Source organism: Cupressus sempervirens, chromosome 10 (genome assembly GCF_028749045.1).
Source record: "Cupressus sempervirens isolate cs-2001-9-10 chromosome 10, ASM2874904v1, whole genome shotgun sequence".
NCBI classification, from domain to species: Eukaryota; Viridiplantae; Streptophyta; class Pinopsida; order Cupressales; family Cupressaceae; genus Cupressus; species Cupressus sempervirens.
In genome coordinates, this window is record NC_143127.1 from 987,037,861 (window position 1) to 987,056,869 (window position 19,009).

The 19,009-nt window shown below is 38.1% G+C and overlaps 1 protein-coding gene across 2 annotated transcripts in view; it reads right to left on the bottom strand.

Moving 5' to 3' along the window:
• Positions 1-458: 458 nt before the first annotated feature.
• The window catches only part of LOC149537277 (uncharacterized), a 203,299-nt gene continuing 184,748 nt past the window's right edge, over positions 459-19,009 (bottom strand). The window contains exon 5 of one of the 2 annotated variants that reach the window (XM_089807640.1): positions 459-976. In XM_089807640.1, coding sequence (XP_089663766.1) covers positions 941-976 — 36 coding nt within the window. In that variant the 3' untranslated portion in view covers positions 459-940. Of the gene's footprint in view, positions 977-1,906; positions 2,626-19,009 lie in introns of those variants that run through there. The other variant, XM_089807639.1, reaches the window with a different exon arrangement.

Consider the following 19,009-nt stretch of genomic DNA (forward strand, 5'->3'; position numbering starts at 1 on the left):
TTCGACCATCCCTCGTTCAGTGCAAGACCTTATTGTCATCATCATCAACTCATACCATAAGCAAATAGTTCTTATATGCATGGTTTGATTGGGATCACATCCTCAAAGTCAATTCTGATGTGGTGTTCTCCTATTGTAGATTCTGGTATCTTCAACATTCAGAATAGTGGTTAGCCCTTAAAGCAGTCTTAAAGCTGAACATAAAAAATCTGGGCAAACGTTTCAAACATGTTGACTATTGTTATCACCAAGCAGGAATGAGATAGGCAATGGCAATTAGACATTACAATAATGATGTCTAGTTCCATAATTGTATTGCCCAGAAGTATAGGAAAGTTTAAAAGGAGCAACACATTTACATGAACCACACGAGCACAGGAACATAAATGATACAGCAGAAGAATTGATAAGATCCCAAAATTATGAGAATTCATTAATATGTACGAAAAGAGGGCTAGTGAAGGTGGTAAATCAAAGAACTATTGATTATGGGTAACAAATACACAGATTCCAAAATCTTCATTGCCAAAATTTTCTGACCGAATAATAAAACAGACCCTGAAATTGTTTGAGAGAATAAAAACTATGGTTTCACCCAGAAGTTTTTCTGGGCATATTCTTAGCTTGCCCTTGGACAATATAATGAACCACTATTGATCATATCACACACGGGCTAGATCTTTAAGGAAGCCACTCATAAAGCCAAGAAAGTTCTTTCCGTGTTGCCTTATAACTGCACTCTTGCGTGATGGAAACTAAAAACTCAAGATTCTGTTAAGTGAAAAATCACGTATCTTGAATATTTTAAAAATAATACAAACAGATGGATATAGTACAAGATGTACATGTCCAATTCACCAAAAATAATGTGCAAACAGAAATGGGATTCAAAAATCAGTTTGGACTTCAAATGTCATAAGCTTTTAGTTTCTTCACCATGTCACACACTCCCAGGTGCATCCAGCAAACTTGAAGTCTGCACAAGTTTTACAAAACAATTAACAAAACACTTTATGCCAATTGAAAGCAAAATTCAGCTAAATAGAATTACTATAAAGGACATATTGACCACAAAATGTCTGTAATTTAAGCATTTAAACCTAAAAGCAATAAGTTTCTTCAAATCTATCAAAATAACATTTCATTACACTATCATTTGTATACAGTTCTAAGCATAACACTCCACATGTAACATTTCAAAAAACCCAATCCATAGGGAATTAAGGCAGAAATGGACTACAATTCAAATGGCACAGTATTCATATCCTACTCCTTGATTCTGTTCCTGAGATGATGGCCTAAACAAGGAGCTTCAGAACATTGTCTTAATCAGGATTTTTTACAAATAATACTTCCCACCAAATTATGTAAACTCAATAAACCCCTTTGGTATAATTCGTTTATTTCTATACTTGATAATTCCTTAGTGTCAATACTCTCCTGAAATTGGTGAAGATTGGTTTATTTCCATTGCTCCTATTTCGATAAGATAGAAATTTGTCATAGTTTCCTTTCAATAATTAGTTTACAATACTGGCCTACTAGACAAGTTCACATGAATAGCAGCACGGCCAGGTATAGAGTTACCAATAGATAATAAGAAGAATTACTTAGACATAAATATTACTATTTTTTTTAAAGGCTCCATATCTCTGTGTGAGATACTTAATAAATATTGTATCCATACTAGAGGCCCTTCAAAATAGTTGCTAGGTGGAGAGGTACCAATATATCTGTAAATGCATGTATTCACTAAAAGGGGAGGTCTTCGTATATTGAGACCTATTATATATTTGTCAGTAATTTCTACTATTTTCCACAATATTGTATATGAAGATAATTTTGTCATCAATCTGATTCAAAACAAATACATTGATGAAATCATATGCCACAAAATGTCTTGCTATTCCCTGGAAATTGATATTTCATTTCATCAAAATTCTCAAGAGAGGCTAGATGGTTGGATTGCGTAGACTCACTACAACCACCAACTATACTCTCGAAACCAAATGAAGAAGCATGGAAGATCCTCTTGCTTTGTTAGAACCCTCAAAATTGGAATTAATGCATGTCAATACATTTCTGAATACATCAATATCACTCATCTTACATTCAACATCCCAAAACTTACTAGGTCCCCTTCAGTCATCTATGAAATGATATAATAAAAGACAAAGATTGGATTGTACATATACAAGGTCCTGCCTATTATGCTTCACAGAATTAAAAATATTATCAACTTATTTTCCCATGCATAAAAGCTTTCACTCATTAACATAAGATTAGTAAACATTATAATAACAAACTTTATAATCAAATAGTAGGTACCAATTGAATAACCATCGTGACATTTTTCAAGCACTTTGCATGCATTGGTCACGGATGATCCTGGAATAAGAAAGTGACTAGAGCCTTGAACTTCATCAGCATAGCTCTGTCCTAATGCACTGGTAGTTGACCAGCCTTCCTCAACTGCATACTTAGAAAATTATTAGTGTTTCCAACATTGGTAAATTTCATTATACATACAACCTTTAATGTCAAGGGACATATACTCTCTCTTTTCTATAATCCAATCTTTATTTCAAAGATCCTCGATGAACTCATGTGAGGCCCTCTTCTTCTCTGCTCCAAAACAATCAAGTTTTAGCATATGCTCGCTTCTACTTGCATATATACATTTATGTGACTAAAGAAAAAAAGTAGAATCTGGTTTGACACTCTCCATCTAATTTGGTTGGAAATAAAATCCATTTAATGAATTTCTCTAGCCCTTAAACCTGGTATTTCCATGTAATCTATATCAAAGGAGCAGAATAACATTGGACAACAAAAGGGTTTGATAGTATTCATTTAGAAGCTGATCTAGGACTCTGTGAAGTTAACAAAATTCCCATTTCATTATTTTGGACAAAAATGTGAGAAATATTTGTGCCAGAAAAACAATTAGACAGAATGAAGAGAAATTGCAAATCAGGTTCGCTTTTATAATATTTGAATTTAATTGAATAATATTTGGACAATGTTATAGACATTATTTTGTCCATGACTTATTCATAGCAATAAGTCAAATTAGTGTCTATTTAATTGAATATGTCTATTTAGTTGAATATTGCATTAAAAAGACAGCAGCCAGCAAAATATAAACAAATTCTCAGTGAAAATACCAGATAGCTGTAAATAGGTTACTTCAAACTCACAGTTTTGCAAAAAAGCTCGAACAAAAAAAATCAACCAACAATGGAAAAGTACTTTGCCACCAAAAATGATCTAAATAGCTCCTAAATTTGCATTTTCCTTGAGCTAAGAAGATCCTTGAGCCTTCGATTGTAGGCTCGTATGGTTTCCCTTTTCCCTTGTTTGCAATTGTAGATCTCGGCGATGACCTCGTCATCCCATAGTAGTCAAATTCTGCTTTAAATTATTTTTTGAGATTGTCCCATGTGTTGGTCTTCGCCTTGTCCATATCAAAAAACCAATCCACCCCCACTCCCTGTAGGGTGGCTGGAAACTGTTGCAACCACTCGTCCACGTCTGTGACCAAGTTGGCAGTCCATACGGTTTCACATGTACAACAATGTTGTACAGGGTCTTCCTTCCCATCGCTTATGAACTTTGGGAGTTTTTGTTTCTGAGACATTGTGTTTCTCGTCCTCTAACGACCAGTTGTGTTTGTACCATTCGATTGTGTCCCAGAACTGTTAGGAATTGGTCCTAGCAGGTTACTCTAAGCACCGTGTAGTGTCCCTCCGACACTTCCTTGTGCCCCGATTTCCTTTGTTGGTCTCGCCTCCTTTCCTACTTCACGGGTTCCCTCGCTATGGTGTATGGGATGAATGTAGAAATTGTTCCTTGTCTCCTCAAGCACAACCAATCTGTCATGTTTCCTCAAGCAACTTCTCGTTGCTCCATACCCGACACCCTTCGATGGTTCCTACACCACCCACACAGTTACCTTCTACCACACTTGGTGATTCTTCCGACTGCCCCACAGTCCGTTCTTCGGCAAGTTGTCTTAGTCATTGCCTTCGTTTGGCTTGGATTAAATCTCCACGCACATATTGTAATTCATCAATATCCTCTGTCAAGTTCCTATTTTTATTTAAGAAGTTGGGCATTTGACATAACCATTATAAAAAAAAACAAAACACTCCATTATTTATTCACTTGTTATGCATCATGTGGTCGACTCATGCGACAATTATAGACCATTGAGTGCTCTTGGTACCATGGCTCAAAAGTTCATGGTTCAGTTTTGCGACATCGTGTGTCTCTCTCCTCATAGAAATTCTTGAGGGTTTGTTGATGATGTTCCTTTTGTTCCACTCTTTCCCTGCATCTCTTCTAGGACAGGCATGCTTGTGCAATTAAACAAGGGAGTTGGTCTAGGAACCTATTCATTGTTGGGCTTGCATGCATGGCATCCCACACAATATCCTGTGCAAAATCATTTTCCGTGGCTTCTCTACATATGAAAGTTTCAAGGCTTACGCGGTACAGGATGTGAAAGTTATGGGTTGCTTTGTGCTCACCTTTCAAGAGTTTTGTCTCGTCCTCATCATTTGTTTTTCGGTTGTCTGGTACAGGTATTCCAATTTATCTTCGGCTTTCTATTCGCTGCCACTCCAGATTTCAACTGGCAACGGTGCCAAATGTTCAGCCCGTAGGTGAACAGGAAAAAAACATATAACTTAACAAAGTAAAAGTATTATTCATTCATCAAATGCTTCTGTACAAGTAATAATATTCAATACCAACATGATGTCAATTACATAAGTGTATGCCATATTTATAATATCTGACATAGTGCCAATGAAACGGCACAGTCGTGCTCGTACCCATAACCGTCTAACTACCCAATTCGTCGGACAACAATTACTAATCATTTTAATTTATTTTATTTTTATTCAAAATCCATCACCTAGCAATCCGAAACTAAAAACTAATGATGCATGTGGCATCCCGGTGATGTCTAAATATAGGAGTGATGACAGTCCCATCCTAAATATTAGGGATCCCCCCTAAAATATAGGTACTAAAATGAAAGCCTACAAAATGTGATCCTTGAGGTCTCCTGATGGGCTAACTCCTAGTCAATCCCTACAAAATAAAGGAATGTCTCAAATTGTCCAAAATGCCTTGCAAAGCTCCCTACTAAACTCCACAACCCCTAGTTGAGTACCCGAACCAATTTGTTGACCTACATGAACCCCTAATTATAGGCCAGCCTCTGCTGCAATCTCAACTGCCAAAAGAAGGGGCATTGCAATCGTCCCTTCTCAGGATTTGCTTGCCCTCAAACACTCTGCACTTGCTTAAATGCCTAGATCCCATATCAAACTCAAGAACGTTGTTCCACCAATCCGCTGCACTATTTTGATAATAACAACATTATTCCAGAAGTTGTGACATAACTCATCAAGATCCATAAGAAACAATGCATCAACCATGACAATACCCAAATCCCAAACCAATCCATCAACCCTACCATATGAGATGAAGAAGAAAGTTTTCTTCAACTCACCATGACTCATCCATCCATGAACATAAACCAACAAGAAAATGTGAAATGAAATCCCGCATGCCAAAAACCCAACGCAAACAGCCACCCAACATCAATGTCATAGCTCAGACCAAGAACATGAATGATGTCATAGATGTCAATATACCAACAAACCAATGAATTTTACCTCATATTCTATGTCCATCAAGTCGTGCCACTAAAAAGCTGATATAGGCCATGCAAAATCAAAAAGTATCATGTAATTCCAAATTGGACAGCCACTAACCCGTGAAGAACCAATGAAGATTAGGCCATCAACCAATAAGTAGATGGTTGCCATATTGTAAGAAATGCCTGTGACAAATTCAAAGCTGTCAAGAGCATGCCCTCATTACTAACCAAAGATAACTGTCCAGTAGCTGGTCCACTATGAGTGTCATCAACAAATTCATCAACTTCATGCAGAAATGATCAACGTCACCTATAAATTCAGAAATATATAACTCATTTTTCTCATCATCAATGAAGTGATGAATGTCATGACTGTGTTGAAGATGAAGCTTGCCTTGGTGAGTCATCAACTTGGTATTACTTGCTTTTATAAGCCAACTCTCTTTCATTCATTGGGACTGATTCAATGTTGCTGTCCCAAAGTGAATAAATTTAGTCTTCTCAAAAAATGAATTATCAAAAACTTTGTCTAAATTTAGCATCTTGTACACAATTAAATGGAGAGTAAATATTGCTTACTTCCCCACGAGTATAGGTAGCTAACTCAGAAGTACAAAGAGATTTAGTGTTGTTGTCCTTCATCAGAGATTGAGGGCTGACTGTACATTTTCTTTTGTTGCTTTTTAAGTCTTTAATAGTAGAGTACGCTTGCAAACACTTGGCAGTCCTATCTTCTAGCATTTCATATCTTGAAGCTATGCCCAATCAAGGTATCAACATCACAAGAGTGAGATATCAACACACAAATTGATTATGCACTTCTTCAATTTCTGATATAAAATCAGATAGCTGGCAATTTGAAGTTTCAATCTTTACCTCATGTTAAACTGTAGCTTCGGTAGAAGTGAAGTACACGATATATTAAGTACACACACACACACACACACACACACACACACACAGTCTCACTGTTATGTATTTTCTGATATTATTCATATACTTAAATTAGTCATTGTAATATATTTTATATATATAATATGTGTGTGTGCGTGTGTGTAAAATGTTGCTCATTGTAACTTGATGTCTCTTTATCGGATCTGTCAATCATTTATCAGTCGGCTTAACTAATCAAGTTCATGGCCCTGTAGAGCCATGACTCCACGTGGCCATTGGCCACATAGAGTCATGTCCCTGTGGGGACATGAGACTCTACTACCACATAAATACAGATCGATCGCTGGAGGAAAGTCATCAATCAAAAAAGTAATAAACGATTCCCAGCAGCGATTGAACACAAGACACAGTTCACATATATATAATTCAGTTACATAGTATAAGATTCAGTTTGAAAGCAGAAGATAATATAGAATAATTTTAGTATTCATATAAGGATATCATTGTGATATAACAGAAGTCTGAATTTACTTCAGTCATCTATAAGAACTCCATTTCAGTATCTTGTCAATAATATTAAGAAGAATAAAAGAAGATATCAATATATCTCTATCAGAGATCCTATAAACTTTTACATGGTATCAAAGCCATCTTGATAGAGAAATTCAAATCTTATAATTTTTAATATCAGATTCTAAATATCTTCAAATTCAAAATGGTGAATCACGTAAGGTTAGAAGATAGACTTGAAGGAGCTTCAAACTTTGCATCGTGGAAAATTCGAGTAATGATTATTCTACGAGAGATGGAATTAGAAGAATATATAGAGGCAAATAAACCTATATCAAAAAATGATCCAGACAAAACAACATGGAAAAGACACAACAATAAAGCTATGAAGATTATTATAGATTCTGTGAAGGATCACATTCTCCCTTCTATATCAAGTCTTAAGACAGCTTTTGAGATGTTTTCCACTATTAAGATAACACTAGTAGATTGTTAACATTGAAACAAGATCTACTATACATAAAAATGAACAATGGAAAATCAATAACATCTTATTTTTTAAAAATCTCAGAGTTGAAAGATCAACTTGCAACTATTGGAAATCAAGTAGATGACAAAGAACTTGGCATTATAGCTCTAAAAGGACTACCTCTAACTTGGGAAAATTCATTGGTGGACAATGCTCTCGACCAGAACTTCCTAAATTTGAACAACTAAAAAAATGAGTGTACTCAAAAAGAGTCAAGATTAATCTCCAGGGGAATAAGTTTAAATCAAGAAAAAGGCATTCAAGCTCTTCAAGTAAATACCAACAATAAAGGAAAGAATGGAAAATTCAAATGAAAGATAAAGGAATTCAACAAAACATACAAGAAATGAGATTGGTCAAAAGAAAAATGCTTCAAATGTGACAAATTTGGCCATACTCATAATTTTTGCCCGGAACGAAAGAAAATTCAAGCAACACTAGCAGAAGTCAAAAATGAAAACTTTGCATTCTACCTTGCACTCTCAAGTGAATTAAATTCCAACAAAAACACATGGATTATAGACAATGGAGCATCACATCATATAATAGGCTTTAGAGATAAATTCAAAAGCTTTGAAGGATACTCCTTTGAAAAAGTAACTATTGAAGATAACTCTACACACCCTGTAAATGGAATTGGATCATGCTCAATACAACTCAATTCAGGTATCACTCTTCAATTTAAGAATATTTTGTATGTACTAAGAATAAAAAGGAATCTGGTCTCCATTTCTAGTCTTGCTGACCAAGGATATCAAATCACCTTCCAAGAAGATAAAGTACTATCTTGGCCAAAGAATTCCAATATCAAGAAAGTTATATGCATTGGATTTAGAGATTGAAGTTTATATAAACTTTGTAACCATAAAAAATTTAGCTCTAAATAATGAAGTATCAAACACAAATGAAATTTGGCATAGAAGACTAGGTCATCTTCATTTCCGTGCCTTATCATCTATAGGAAAAATAGTAACAGGGTTACCTAGTCTTACACCTCATCATTCCAGCATTTGCAAAGAATGTGCCCTAGGTAAAAACACAAGGATCCTTTCTAATGCAGAGGTAAGGGTTTAATACTCACAAACCTAAGTTATGCTGACACCAATCCAACTGGACTAATAACTCACCCAAACTTCTACACCTTTATACAAGAATAACACTAAAGGATCATTTCTAATCCATTCAACTCCACACTTGGCAAACTTGACTCTTCACCCTTACATGGTGTACCCACGTGTTTTGAACCCATCAACATCCTAGAGGTTGAACAAATGTTCAAAGGATCAAGGAATCACTGCCAATCAGCAATCCAAACCCACTTTCACTATTCTGTCCTAGTAATGCAGCAATAGGCCTAGTAGCCCTTATTAAACCAATTTGTGCCTTAAGTGCAAAATCCTCCAAAGGCACCTAGGAACAAATTACCATTCTTAGCACCCTTTACTAAGTTTAACATACTCCCAAAAAGGCAGGTCCTGATGTTACCTTTTAACCTTCTAAAACAGCAATGCATAACAGGCCTAATTGGCCCAATTAGGTCACTTTTACAAAGGAACTGCTAGAAATAAAAGGTGCAATACAAAACCAACACAAGAAATGGTTAGGTTGGGTCAAAAATAGAAGGATTCCAAGATTTCATAACCTGGCTCAACCCCAAGGCATGCAAATTAGCAAATCTCAGTATGCAGCCGAGTTGTCACATAAAGATGCCAACTCATTCTTGCTTGTATAGTACCTGCTCCTGCCTTGAAACCTCCAAAATCCTAAAATACACTTGACAATCTCCCATTCCCTTGAAAATCAGATTTTTCCAACGGTGGAAATGGGAGATATTGCCATTTTTCTCCAAAACCCTAGGTAGTTAGGGTTTGTGATCAGTTTTTACAAAAACCCTTATACCTCCAATCTCTTGGTGATTTGTAATAACCCCAATAGGTTATAACTTCTTCAAACACCAAAAATCTTTATATTTCAGTTGTTTGACATTTCGTCAAACACTTTGCAAGCAAGCTCTGATACCATTGTAATAATCCTGCACAATTCCGACCTTAAAATGCTGATTACAGGCTCGAAAAATTTTGTCAAACACTTTGCATACAAGGGGTCATATGACTGATATAACTTTTCAGATTGCTGCAATGACTCTTGTTTTGATTTGCATCAAAGAGAATGCTTACAAAAGATTCCAGATTGTCTAAACAATGACCTACAGCAACTAGTAATTATGACAAATACTTTGGATGCAACCTAGGATGGCATTAATGCACTTACAACCAAGTGGCATTAATATAAACACTTAGTATGCAAAATTATAACATTATTTATGCCAAAAAAAAGAGAACTTACAGCCAATTGACATTTTGTCAAACAATTAGCATGCAAACTAATAAGCTGATCATCAAACTCTAGGTTTGCAATATAGATAGTCTAAAAATTACAATGCTCTTTCAATTGCAAAATCTTAGCCTTCCTTTGATACCAATAATGCCAAATGGCAAACAAAGACAAGTACAAGCTGAAATAATGAAGTGCTGAAGCTATATTTTGTACTCAGCTGAAAACCTACATTTCTCAGAAAATATGCCAAATAAGAAGTGAAGAACCTGATTGTAGGTGGCTGCAATAATTTCCTTCAATGCTGCCCCTTCTGCTTTGTTTTTTTTTTTTTTTTTTTTTTTCTGATCTGCTTTTTTCGTTTTGCTTTTTCGAACTGCTTTTTCGGATTGCTTTTTTTTTCGAAGCTGCTTTTCCAAACTGCTTTTTCGGCCTGCTTTTTTCGGTTCTGTGAAAAATCAAACTATTGCAGTCACTGATTATTAATCTCCTATCATAAACGATTATTAAACTGCTGAAAATAAATTCCCAGCTAATATCGAAAAATAACACAACTGCAACTTCACTTATAAAATACGAAAAGAAATGCGCAACACAATGAACACAATATTTTCGAACAAATTGTCCCTGGAAAAACCCCTAAGGGAAAACCAGTTCTACAGATGAGAAATTATATTAAACTTCAGCAAATCAAGAGATACAAAATTCCTTGCCTCACTGGCAGAACTCCGACAACCTCCTAATTTATCCCGCTGATATTCCCCACTGCTATTCCTGCGCTAACACTGCAAGACTGTTTGCTAACACTGCAAACGTTTCTCCAAAGCTTCATATCCAAATGACCCAATGACCCCTTTTTATACTACTCCTGTTGGTAAACCAACGACCGAGATTAAATCAAACCAACGGCTGAGATTAAGACAACTCGACAGCCAATAATAGAATTGGTTGCAAGGTGTCCAAAAGGGAATCTCTAAAATTAATAAATAATAACCATTTACTAATTCTTGGCAAGTGGACAAACAGCTGTCCAAACCACCCATAAATACTACTGCTATTCATAGATAAGGACGAACAGCTGTCCAAGCTACCCATAAATACTACTGCTATTTCCGGGTCAGAAATAACAGCTGTCCAACTAACAATAATCAACACTCCCTCTTAGTGAGGAAGCTATTCTGCATGACACCCATCTTATCTCTGAAAAAGATAAATTTGGCCTTTCCCAAAGCCTTCGTCAGAATGTCTGCTACCTGCTCATCTGTAGGTATGTATTGTAGTCGAACAACTCCCCTTTGTACACAATCTCTGATGAAGTGATATCTGATATCTATATGTTTAGACCTATCATGAAACACTGGATTCTCAGACAACTTGATGCAACTCTGATTGTCACAATGTATCACAGTAGTCTCAACCTTCTGACCAAACAAGGCTACTAACAACTTCCGAAGCCATATAGCTTCACATGTCGCCATGCTAGCTGCTATGTATTCTGCTTCAGCTAAACTTAGAGCCACAGACTTCTACTTCTTGCTGAACCAAGATACAACTCCTGATCCCAAGCTGAACAACACCCTGAAGTTCTCCTTTTGTCTGTTGTACTTCCTGCCCAATCTGCATCAGTATAGCCTATCAACCTGATACCTTCACCTCGAACATATCTGATCCCATACTCGACTATACCACGCAAGTAACGTAGCACATGCTTAGCCTCTATCCAATGCATTCTCTTTGGTTCAACTATGAACTGACTAAGAGAGTTAACTGCAAATGCTATATCTGGTCTAGTGTTGACCAAATACATAAGCAAACCAATCAACTGTCTATATAAAATGGGATCTACATCTTTCTCCTTAGATGTATCTACCTTCCTCCAATTCGTGATCATGGGTGTAGACATGGCTTTGCAATCCTCCATCCCAAATTTCTTCAAGATTTCAATGCAATATTTCCCTTGACCAAGGAAAATCTCCCCATCTGTCTGCCACACTTCCATGCCTAGAAAGTAGTGCATAAGTCCTAAATCCTTCATCTCGAACTCTTCTGCAAAGTTCCTCTTGCAATCCACTATGAGCCCTAGTGAACCTGTAAGAAATAGATCGTCCACGTAAAGAACAAGAATGAGAATCTCACCCCCAACCATCACGTAGTAGAGGTTAGCATCTACTTCACTCTTCACAAAGCCCATTTTCTGCAAGTATGTATCAATGCGCTCATACCACGCTCTAGGAGCCTGCTTGAGTCCGTACAATGTTTTCTTCAATTTGCACACGTGGGTCTCTTTGTTGTGTGCTACAAAGCCTTCTGGTTGTTCTATGTATACCTCCTCCTTCAACTCACCATTGAGGAATGTTGTCTTGACATCCATTTGATGGATTTGCCATCCCATCTGTGCTGCAAGTGAGATTACAGCTCGTATAGAAGTATACCTGGCAACTGGAGCAAATGTCTCCTCATAGTCTATTCCCTCCTTCTGAGAGAACCCCTTTGCCACGAACCTAGCCTTGTATTTCTCGATGCTACCATCTGCACCGTGCTTTATCTTATAGATCCAACGTGATCCAACTACAACCCTATCTGTTGGTCTAGGTACTACCTCCCACACATCATTCTGCATTATTGAAGAATATTCCTCAACCATAGCATCTCGCCATACCTGATGCTCTGCAGCTTCTTGATAGCTAGAAGGCTCACTATCTACCAACTGACTAACTAATGCCACATAGTCATTGAACTTGGCTGGTTGTCTTCCCTGTCTAGTACTCTTCCTAGGAGCTCCCACAAACTCCTGAGTATCCCTTTGTGTATTTGGAACCACATGGTTCCTGCTGCCAACTGTAGAGGATGAAATGTCAACCTCTAAGTCTTCTAGATGCATTTCCTGTTGCACCTGTTGCTCCATACTCTGTGAATCTTCACTAACTGAATTTACACTCGTACTGGTAACTGTACTTGAGCTTTGCTGCCCTTGACTTGGTCTTGGAGCTTCTGTTGGCTGCTCACTCTGATCATCTGCTGGCAAATCTCTGGATCTCCTAAATGCCTTGTCCTCCATGAACTTGACATCCCGTCTAACAATAATTCTTTTAGTCCCTGGAATGAAAATCCTATATGCCTTTGAGGTCTCACTGTACCCAACAAAATACCCCCTCTCTGCAGTCTGATCTAACTTTGTACGTATATCTCCAAGAATATGGCAATATGCCAAACTCCCGAATATCCTGAAGTGACTAACATCTGGCTTCTTCCCTGTGAAAGCCTCCTCTAGTGTCATCTTCCCTAGCACCTTGTGTGGAACTCTATTCTGAATGTAGACTGCTGTATTACACACCTCTGCCCATAAGTAATGGAGCATGTCCTGGTCATGTAGCATAGCTCTTGCTGCCTCAGATATAGAACGGTTCTTCCTCTCAGCAACTCCATTCTGCTGTGGATTGTAAGGAACAGTCCATTCTCTCTTGATTCCTTCTTTGGTGCAGAACTCCTGGAAGACATTTCCTTTGTACTCGCCTCCATTGTCTGACCGAAGAACCTTTATCTTCTTTCCTGTTGAATTCTCCACAAGAGCCTTGAACTCTTAGAATCGACTGAAAACCTCATCCTTAGTCTTCAAGAAGTATATCCAGGTCTTTCTAGAGAAATCATCAATAAAAGTAACATAGTACTCATATCCTTTGAGAGATTTCGTCGACATTGGTCCACAAACATCTGAATGTACTAGATCAAGAACACCCTTAGATCTGGTGTCACTCCTTGGAAAAGATGCTTTCACAAACTTCCCCAACACACATCCCTTACATACATCGTCATGCTTCGTGCTCACCTCTGGAACACCTGTCACGGTCTCATGAAGCAATCTAAGTGCTCCATGATGAATATGGCCCATCCTCCTATGCCATAGCTCTCCAAGATCTCTAGGATTACTGTTGCTCATAAGTGCCTTAAGAGTATCAAACTGCAATCTATAAAGGCGACCACTCCTAACTCCAATAGTTATGGGTGATTTCCAATCCTTGTGCTTAATCAACACATGTATCCCTCTAAAGAGTACATTATACCCCCTATCCTGAAGAACAGATACAGAAATCAAATTCATACCTAAGCCTGGCACATATAACACATCATGAAGTGGAATTATCTTTCCATTCTCCCTCTGAAAGTGAACAGTCCCTTTCCCAACAGGGTTGAGTTTGGACAAGTTTCCCATAGAAATCTAGATGTTGGTGTCCTCCTCCTTGTAACTGGAGAAGTACTCTCTAACTCCTATCATATGAAATGACGCCCCACTATCTATATACCAAACACACTGTGAGGTTGAGCTAACCATACAAGCTATGAGTGCAAACTCATCTTCCATTCTACTGGAGAGTTCTTCTGCACTTGTTGAAGCTGCCACCTGCTTCTTACCCTTCTTCCTCTCTGGGCAATCACTGACATAGTGGCCAAACTCGTGACATCCAAAGCACTTGACCTTAGAAAGGTCCTTCTTTTCACTTTGTGAATTTGATCCTTTGCTAGATCCCTTCTTTGCTTTCCCTTTACCCGCTAGGGCAACGTTCTCTTGTTCCACCTCATTTTTCTGACTCTTGTTGGCCCCATTGACAAGACTTAGTCTAAACTCCTTCTGAGTGAAATCAGTCCATAGTCGATCCCAACTCGGTAAAGTATCTCGTCCACTGACAACTTGAACAAAGACACTCCATTGTTTAGTAAACCCATTTAGGGCTATTCTCACTAGCTCATCATCACTAGGGCTATCTCCAACAGCTGCTAACTCATCCTTGACAAGTTTGAGCCTGGTGAGGTAACTTGTGACGTCTTCTCCCTGATTCATCCGGGTATTCTTTAGCTTCTCTCTGAGAATCAACTTCCTGTTGGTGGTAGCATTCTGGTACAGATTTAGAATGGCGTCCCACATCTTCTTTGCTGTATCTAGCTCTAAGATATGTGGAACAATATGATCCTTGACACCATCAAGGATAATCCTCCTCGCTTTGGCATCGTCCTTCCTATATGCTGCAAGCTGTGTTGCATCCGTTGGTACAGGTACACCATTGGTAGCATAATCCTTGATACCATTCTCTTCCAACAATAAAGAAATTTTGGCCTTCCAGACACCAAAATTTGAGGCACCATCCAATCTATCTTGATCTCTCAAACCAGCTGAAGCCATCTCAAGGGTTTAAAGCAATAATAAATCTAAAGAGATCAAAATTTCTTTCCTAGGGAAAAACTCTTCTACCCTTAACAATGCTCTGATACCATGTGAAAAATCAAACTATTGCAGTCACTGATTATTAATCTCCTATCATAAACGATTATTAAACTGCTGAAAATAAATTCCCAACTAATATCGAAAAATAACACAACTGCAACTTCACTTATAAAATACGGAAAGAAATGCGCAACACAATGAACACAATATTTTCGGACAAATTGTCCCTGGAAAAACCCCTAAGGGAAAACCAGTTCTACAGATGAGAAATTATATTAAACTTCAGCAAATCAAGAGATACAAAATTCCTTGCCTCTCACTGGTAGAACTCCGACAACCTCCTAATTTATCCCGCTGATATTCCCCACTGCTATTCCTGCGCTAACACTGCGCCCTTGCTAACACTGCAAACATTTCTCCAAAACTTCATATCCAAATGACCCAATGACCCCTTTTTATACTACTCCTATTGGTAAACCAACGACCGAGATCAAATCAAACCAACGACTGAGATAACGACAACTCGACAGCCAATAATAGAATTGGTTGCAAGGTGTCCAAAAGGGAATCTCTAAAATTAGTAAATAATAACCATTTACTAATTCTTGGCAAGTGGACAAACAACTATCCAAACCACCCATAAATACTACTGTTATTCATAGATAAGGACGAACAGCTGTCCAAGCTACCCATAAATACTACTACTATTTCCGGGTCAAAAATAATAGCTGTCCAACTAACAATAATTAACAGGTTCTACTTTTTCGGCCTACTTTTTCAGACTGCTTTTCCGGCCTGCTTTAAAATGGCTTCCTATAATTTCAGACCTGCTAGAAATGACCTCCAATAATTTCGGCCCTGCTAAAAATGCCTCCTGAAATGTTGAAATGCTGAAAAATGGCCTTAGGCCCAATGATGCCCTAGCTGAAGTGACTGAAGTATCACCTCCAAATGTGCAACCCTTCAGAAGATATTTCACTTCCTCAGTTATGCAAATCCAAGGAAGTTTTCGTTCCCAAAGATCAATTGACTATCTGAAACCACTTGGCTCCACAATAGACTATGTGACTGAATCACAATTTGATGTCAAGAGAGAAATAAACAACTGGATGATTAGAATGAAGCCCGAGGTGCCTATTTATTCTTTTCTCCACTTTCTCCAAAAACTTCTAGAACATTATTTTATTTTATCTATTAAATGACTTTATAAAAAATATGTTATAATTCAAGTCACTTTATTAAATTAATTAAATATAAAGTTACCTTTTAATATTTATTTATTTGATAACTTTATAAATAATTAACTTAATATCACTTATTTATTTAATTAAACTAATTAATTAGTCATCCTCATAAAATATTCATTATTTTGGACAACCTAATTAATTAAATTAATTAAATCAAATTGCCTCCAAAATGGGGACATGACAGTCCGCCCTTCCTAAAATTGCTTGTCCCCAAGCAATGGTTGAACAATAAACCAATCAATCCGCCTGGATCCCAAATGTAGTCATGAACTATACTCTGTCAATTAACATAGGCTCCTGCAATATCCTCTGCACTCCAAAATCACAACTGCCACAGTCAGAAACCCACGAGACACAAACTCTTAGAAAATCAAAACCCGAGTAAAGTGGACAAATCAAACTGCCAACATAGTAAATACCATCAACGCATCCCACTGGCCTATACGGAATGTACAATCCAACTCTGCAACAATGGTGAACGCTCCCGAATGAAACTGTACCAAGTATGGAGAATCCACACACTGTACAACTCCTGCAGTCAACACAACTCTGCAGATCACCGGCCACTGTCTCATAACCATAACTCCCATGCACTGCTGATGGTGAAAAGACATCACAAGATAAACAGCAAGAAATGGAACCCAAACCAAATTTGCCTGCCATCAACTCCTCAACACAAGGATCAAATGCTAACTGATGTACATACCTTGCAGTATAATGCTGATAAAAATAACCAACCTCAGTCAATAGCTCACCATGAACAAGTGATACAACCCATTGTGACTGATCACCAGCTAAGTCAAGAGATGTCATAACCAAAGGAGTAGAATCAATAACAACAACCACTGAAGCATCACTCCCAAACTCCTGCTCTAAGTCATGTATTATCAAGCTCTCAACCGCAAAACCTATCACCATGTCATGCCCATCACAACTCTCATCCTGAGGCGTCAAACCGTCCCATAACTGATGACAAGCACTAGGAACCAAAGTACATCTCTGTATGATCATCTCATCAACATGGTCATCAAAGGTAAATTAATGAGCATACCTCACACTGTAAAGCTGATAGAATGCGCCAATCTCAGTCAGCGGCTCAGACTGCAATCCAGATGTAACTAACTGCAATCGATCACTAACCAAGTTGGAACTGACTACTACCTCCGAAAACGTCGCCAAGGGAGTTGTATTACTAGCAGGAACCATGCCAACTGCTGGCTCACCAATATCACACATGATCTTTGATACAACATCTCTAGTCTCTGTGCCATCAGTACTAGAGGCCACCACTATGTCAAGCATACCACAACAATCTGCTACAACACCCAACTCAACTGAACCTGACTCTAGTGGGAACAAACCCGATATGCCAATGTTAGTATCAAGGATGGATGCATCCCCATCTCCACTGTCTTTGACAAGCTCGACCATGGACATCCTCGGATCACCAGACACCACAGCTTGTGACTGTACAGAATCTGGTAAAGACTGCAGTCGCTCTAACTCCACGGTCACCTTAGCCAAATGAAATTATGACTCCTCGAAAGTCAACTGTGTACTCTCAAGAATCTCAGAAGTCACCTCGAGCTGCTGAGTAAGCTCACTCACCTCATCTTCCTTGGCTAATAATGCATCGTATGCTGTACTCCCTCACTCCATAAGATAATCTCTGTCAGCTACCAACTGCATATAATTCTGTCTCAAAATCCGGATAGCCTCCCATAAAGAGTGGAATTCTATCAAGGAAAGATAACTGCCTCCCTGCTCATCACTAGTAGGAGAACCCCATCCATAAACTGCTAACAACTGACGAGCAGCATCGAAATGCTGGCAAGCGATAGCAATGTCTCGCTCACTAACTCTCAACTGACTAGACACATGATGGCACTGGCTAGACTGTCTCCTACAAACCTCCTCTGACGCACTGTCTAAAAGAGTATCCTCAAAGTTACTGGTCTCTAGAGTATTACCATCCATATCCTGCGAATCAACTCCAAAGCTCATATCAACATACGGAGTATCAAAGTCTGTAGCACTGCTGTCCAACTCCTCTGTACCAAAAGAAACTGCCAAGGAAACTAAGTCTTCAAAACTGCCCACTGCATCCTCCTGGATGTCATCAATGCCAATATGATCCTAGGACTCATCTGTACACACTGCCAAATATGAAAGATCATCAACACATTCCAGCAAGAATGGTCGACTGGATATATGAACAAAGCCCAACACCCGTGTATAAAAACTAATACCAACATCGGACAAGCTGCTGGCACAAGAAAAGACAACACCGTGCAATCTGCTAATCAAATCCATGATAACACCCAAACAATCACTGCTACCAAAAAGTGTTAAAGATCTCCAGTCAACTGAATCCCAAACGCCAATGAAACAATCTTGAGTCCATATCTGTAAACTAGAATCAGCTGGTAACTCAAGCAAACTCCTCAGCTGAGTAATATGACCAATACCAACTAACTCCACATACCTGTCTGACATTGTCCCTATATCCTGGATGTGAATGCAAGATGAACTCACAACATTATCAAAGACCACATATGATTTACGTGCCGCAGAAAGCTGAGTATCAAGAGTGCAAGATGAAA